This window comes from Pterocles gutturalis, unplaced genomic scaffold (assembly GCF_000699245.1).
Source record: "Pterocles gutturalis isolate BGI_N339 unplaced genomic scaffold, ASM69924v1 scaffold4373, whole genome shotgun sequence".
NCBI lineage: Eukaryota > Metazoa > Chordata > Aves > Pterocliformes > Pteroclidae > Pterocles > Pterocles gutturalis.
The window spans coordinates 1,090-7,029 of NW_010122797.1; the positions used below are offsets into that span (position 1 = coordinate 1,090).

The window sequence follows — 5,940 nt, forward strand, 5'->3', positions numbered from 1 at the left end:
AGGGAGAGGGAGGACAGGGGCAGGCAGAGAAGAGCAAAGAAAGGAAGAATTGGTTATCAAAATACTTTATTTCAGGGAGATCCCTCAAAAAACAAAAACAAAAAAAAAAAAAAAAAAGAAAAAAAAGAAAAAAAAAAAAAGGAAAAAGGACCCTCCTTGTTAGACAGACATCCCCACACCACCTTCAGGGCTCCTTTGAAATCAGCTAAAACAATCCGCTGCTTAAAATAAAAGACAGGTCATTTTCCCAATCAGACTTTAGTCAAGAATATATATATATTTTTGTTCCTGGGGTGGGAGGGCAGGGGGAGAAGGTGATGTTGCCAGTAGTTCACAGCAGTTTTCGGCTCTCTCGGTACACAGTATATAGAACTGCATTGCTGAAGACACTCGACACACAGCAGGGCTAACTAGGAGAATACAACTCAAGGCTAGCAAAGAGGAGAGGGCAGAGAGAAAGAGAGGAATAGTGAGAGCATCCGACGGGGCTGGAGTCCTCTGTGCACAATTTACACGGAACCGGCGGCAGCAGAGCCAGGGGCTGGCCCCGAATCAGGAGCCGGAGCAAGTCATCGCGGGCGTCTCAGCCGACAAAACTTCCATATTTTTGTGGTGTTTTTTTTTTTTTTTTGTGTGTATGGTTTTTTTGTTTTTTTTTTTTTTAAAAAAAATCGCACCCATTTTTTTAAAAAGAATCGCAGCCAAAATAAGACAGAACTGCAAAATCCCAAAGTGGCCGCTTTTACACTATTTATAAAAACATGAACAGTCACTACGGGGCAGAGTGGCGCTCCGCGCGTGGCCCACTATACTTTTCCCGGGATTTTGGCCCGCTTGCGAGCGATGGCATCTTCCACCGCCTTGAGCTGTTTCAGGAGCTCCTCCCGTCGCGACAGGGTGCTGGATTTCCCCGCCTTGGCACCCGTGGGGCCCGGCTCGGACGCTTTGCCCGGTACGCTCGTGACTTTGCTGGAGCTCTTGGACTGAGGCGAGAGCTGGCGTTTCCTGGCAGGGAGAGAAAGGAGAGAGGGGGGGTGAGACGGTGCTCGACAGCAGCAACAGAAACAAACCCATCGGCATCTGCTCTGGTGGGAAATATCCCTCCAAGCACCAGCAGCTCCCCGGGGGATGCGCAGCCGCAAGGGAGCTCACAGAGACACGAGCAGCGCAGGTAAGCACAGGGCAGCCCTTGGGGGTCTCGATGCTCTCAAAATCCCGGCAGCCCCTGCCCTGTGATGCTGCTGGGTCTCGTGGTGCGGTTCTGGCTGTTGGGGGGACCTCCCAGACACCCCACATCCCACTCTGGTCCTGCTCCGAAGCTGCTTTGCTGCTGCGGTTCAAAGCAGTTGCTGCAGGAGCAAAGAAAAGAGGGGGAACGCTCCCTCCCCTGCGCAGAGGGAGGATGGCAGCCACCGGTCCCTGTCACTGGCAGCCACCAGTCCCTGGCGCTAGCAGCAGTGGCTTTTCCTGGGCCAGGCTGTGACCAGGGCTCTTGTCACCACAGGCCACCGCTTCCCCTCATGGTGGGACAAGGATGACAGGACCGGGAAGTGGGGTGGCATCATGGGCCTGGTAGGGTTTGGCAGTGGGAGTCACTGCCCCCCCTGCTAATGCCACCTGCACCCTTTGTGCCACACTTAGGAGAAGCGGGGCCATGCAAGCACAACCCAAACAGCCCCAAGCAGTTGAGAAGAGGACACAGACCCACTGTTCGGCTGTCCCAGAGAACCCCAGCGTGTCCCTAACCACCCCTGCCTGGGCACAGGGCACCTGGAACCCACCGCGTGACACCGCCACCCCAAACAGCCGCGGGTGAAGAGGGTCGAGAACCAAGGACATGGCCAACACCACGAGCTGGGAAAGGCTGAGGTTCCTCTTTGCTGCTAGAGAACAGGACCTCGGGGCCTGAAGGACGGGGCTGTGGCAGCTGGGACTAGGTTTGGCTTTGGGAAGAGTCTGACACACAGAAGTTGAGGCTCACTCATGCCCCAGGCTGGGGAAAGGGGATGACACGAGTCCTGCCGGCCAAGGAACACAGCGGTGCGGGACAGGGCTGCGTCTGTTTGCTCAGAGATCCTCGGAGAGCTGACACTAGAGAAATGCAAAGCAGCACCGGCTGGCCACGGGCGAGGAGGACCGAGGAAGCTTTAGGTGTGCCACAGAAGGTGCTCCACAAGCCTTTAGCCAAAGGGCTCTGAGCAGAGCACAGCCCAAGGGCCCTGGAGCCACACATCCAGTTCTGCAATGGGATATTCCCAGCACGGCAGTGGGCTGCCAAGAACTCAGGTGTGAGCTGGTCAACTGTCACCAGAGGGTACGGAAAAGCGCAAAGCTGAGGCTAGTCACCATGCAGTCTCAGGCAGGGGCCACACTTTAACATCTCCCAGCAGCAAAGTGAGCGGCTGAGGGTACAGCGGGCTATGAAGAAAGGGGACTGGGCACCTGAGCCAGGTGCCACGAGGAGCTCGGCAGCAGGGTGAAGGGGTTGTACTTTCTTTCTCGTTAGCACTACGCAGCACTAACGAGAGGCACTGGCATGACCAAGCTTGCACCTGCTCCAGTTGCCTCCTCTTGCTGGGACTGACCTCAAGAAAACCCCCAAGCTCCCGCTCGCTCCTGAGCCGGAACGGCTTAGCCAGTGGCTTCCACATGAACCCCTGAGCACCCCTGGCTCCTGCCCAGGGAGCTTCGCATCCTTCCTCTTGCCATGCCTCCATGACAACTGGAAACTATGGCCAGAGAGCCTCAGAGCTGCTCCGAGAGCAAAAAAAGAAGTGCGAGCCCCAGCCTGGCCCGGGAAAGACCCCTGAGAACAAGCGGGCACTGACCTGTCTGTCTGCACAGGAGAAGGTTTCGGGTTCTGGCCCCTCTGTCGCTCTTGCTTGGGCGAAGAGAGTCTCCCGGTCGCCTTCCTGTCGCGAGAGCCTGTTGGGAAACAAAAAGGTGAGATGTTCTTGCTCGTAGCCAAGGTACAGGTCACTACCCTGCCCACCGCACCGTCTCAGCAGCGTGCGGGTGCTCTCTTGAGACCGGCCAGACCATGCCAAATGCAGCAGCAGCTGGAAAAGGAACCTCCTGTTGTGCACCCCATCTTCCTGGGGAGAGAAAAGCTCACCAAGGCCATGCCCTATGGACAGCTATACAAACATCACCTGCAGGGAGCCGCACCGGCTCTCTCCTCACCCTCCGGCTGCTGGAACCAGGCTCCTCTGCCGCGCTTTTGGGCCATGCTTTGCTTGCAAACCTGCGGGGCAGGGCCGGCCCTCGCAGACCGAGTCACTGCTCCTTTATCCCCTGGCAGATCATCTGGTTTGTGCGTGACGGGCACAGCGGCACCCGAGCTGGCTCCGCGCTGGCTGGATAACAGGGTGGATCGGCTTAAAGAGCGCTGGGCAAGCGCAGCTCTGCTGCTTTCGGGGCCAGCCGGGGCCGATCCACGGGCAGCATCACCCCTGTGTCTGTTCAGCACTGACCAAACCGCTGTGCCAGCCTGAATGGGGCTGCTGGGGGGACTCGCAGGCAGTGGAAAGCCCGCGGGGGTCCTGGCAGCAGCATTACCCAGCTCTGTTGCAGCGGGTTTCCCAACCACTGCGATCCCAGCGCACAGAGAGGCGACTGTATGATGCCACGGGGCTGTCCGTGAGCCCAGTCCCAATTCTAGCTCAGTCCCAATCCAGTCAAGGGTTCACTTGCCACTGGGAGGTGAGGCTGACTTCCCTTCGGGTTTGCGTCCCGTTCACGATGGCTTAAAAATGCTTTATAATGTATAGACAACAAATAAAGTATGTAATCACATCTACATCTCTGTATCTACAAAATCAGCACAGTTTGCTGGGTCGGCCCATTCATTTGTCTGCAGCTCAGCAGTAGTTGTGAACTAGATCCCAGTGAACTTCAACCTCACCCAGCCCCTTCCACGCTGCCTTTGCAGGAGTCGAATGCAACCAGGCTATTAGCACAGAAATTTTTGCTGGCTGGCACCCAGAGTCAACAAGATACACCTACAGCCGAGACAACAGGGAAAACAACATCACGTGTCAGCGCTGGCTCCTACGTCAAAACCCAGCACCTCCGGCAGACGACTCCCCCTCTGTTTTTCAGCGGCGACAGCAGAGGCTGGAGCGTGGCAGGTACTATCTGGGACTCTGTGAGATTTGGGTTCCTCCCGATGTGGCGCTGAGCTGCTAATGCTGCCGCGGAGGGTTCAGACACGGGAGAACGCTTGGAAAGCCCGTGTCTTTCTAAACACACGGGGCAGATCAGATTGTGTCACACCAAGTGGGGAAATCGTCCCACTTCACGGGATGGGTGCTGTAGCCATTTACTGCATCCATCGTGGAGCCTTGGCAGCCCGTGTGCCCTTTCTAAGCACTGCCACGAGCCATCAGGAGGACCCAGATCCATCGTGGTGCACAGAAATAAAAAGCAGAGGAGACCCCAAGATTCAATAAGGGAAACCCCTACGACTTCTGCAGCCGCATCCGCTGACATTACAGAGAACAGGAGGCCCTGGGGATGGATGCGTACCTGGTGGGGATGAGCATGCTGCATCTTCAAAGCGAGTGTTTTTTTTTCTTTTTTTTTTTTTTGCAGTGGAGTTACACAGACATAGGGGAGCCAAGGTACTCGCAACGCGTACCGCAAGACAGCTAGGCAGCGCCGGGTTTGGCCTGCACAGGGCTGACCTCACCTCGCTTACTTCACAAACCGGAACGTCTCACCTCCACCGTGTTTTCTGCAGCAGGACGGGCTAATACACCCGCGTTATCTGCTGGCAATCGCCCACTCTGAGGTTTTGGAAGGACACATGCCTGCAATTAACCTCTCCAGTGAGTGGACGCTTGCAGCAGAGACTTTCACGGGACATTTGTCGCTGGAGCACTGCCTGGAGCGGCAGAGCAGGAACCCAGCCAGGCCAAGGAAGTCCCTGGGATGGCTGATGTCTCACCTCTGTCAGGTGACAGGTTCGCCCGTTTGGCTGGAGGAGAGGTCGGCCTGTCTTTGTCTGCTGGCTCGTATCTCTTCCTGCTTCCTTTGTCAGCTGCCTGAAATGGAATTAAAACAGACAACAGAGCTGAGCAGCCACTTCCCCCTGGGGAGGGAAGCAGGCAGAGAGATTTCCTGCCATGGATGCCCGTGATGTGCGCTGGCTCGCTCTTGCAATAAAAATCTTTGCGCATACCAGTCCCAACCATCACTGGCACCATCTAATTCCCCCACCGCCGTAAGCAAACAGCAGCGTCCCCTGGCACCGGGGCTAACGCTGCACTGTGTTTCACGGGTTATTTTCATAATTGCCAGAAACAGGAAAAGAGCAACATTTTGTAGAGGTTTTTTTTTGGCAGCACCAAGGATAGCAAATGTCAAGGAGGCATGTGGAGCCCTGCCTTCTTCCAGGATCTGGCCGTGCCAGCCGGTAGTTATGTGTAATTGCATACTCCTCCCCACCGAGCATGCTTCACAGACTTGATAAAGGTGCTTCACGTCATAGCACGGGGAAGTAGAAAAAAACCTGTGGCCTCAGACTGCAATGGGGAATTTGGACTGTCAGAAAAAAAAACAACCACCAACATTTAATGCTTTAAAAAAACAGGAACCTTCCCACGTGACTGGGGCCAACACCCTGCTCTGGCACAAAACCCCACGAGGCCAAACTCTCCCACCACATGATCTGGATTGTAATCTCAGCCGAAGGCATGGAACTGGGGCATCGGGCTCAATCATAAACGGGAAAGAGCGGCTGGTGGTGGGCACTCCAGATAGGCGAGGCAACCACCACTTTTACCTCCTGACTCAGTTAATGACTCGTCAGCAGTTCGCTCGGAGCGGGCAGGGGGAGGAGAGCTCGCTCGGAAGCGTGCGGGGAGGATGCTTTCAGTGGGAAAGGCCCCAGCACATGTGGGACTGTGCTGCGCACGCCTTCGCCTCGGTGCTCCGGCT

At 55.9% G+C, this 5,940-nt stretch overlaps 1 protein-coding gene across 1 annotated transcript in view; it reads right to left on the reverse strand.

The window, feature by feature from the left end:
• Positions 1 to 685: 685 nt before the first annotated feature.
• The window catches only part of ZC3H18 (zinc finger CCCH-type containing 18), a 39,244-nt gene continuing 33,989 nt past the window's right edge, over positions 686 to 5,940 (reverse strand). The window contains 3 exon segments of the mRNA XM_010077632.1: positions 686 to 1,005; positions 2,829 to 2,925; positions 4,949 to 5,045. Coding sequence (XP_010075934.1) covers positions 807 to 1,005; positions 2,829 to 2,925; positions 4,949 to 5,045 — 393 coding nt within the window. The 3' untranslated portion in view covers positions 686 to 806.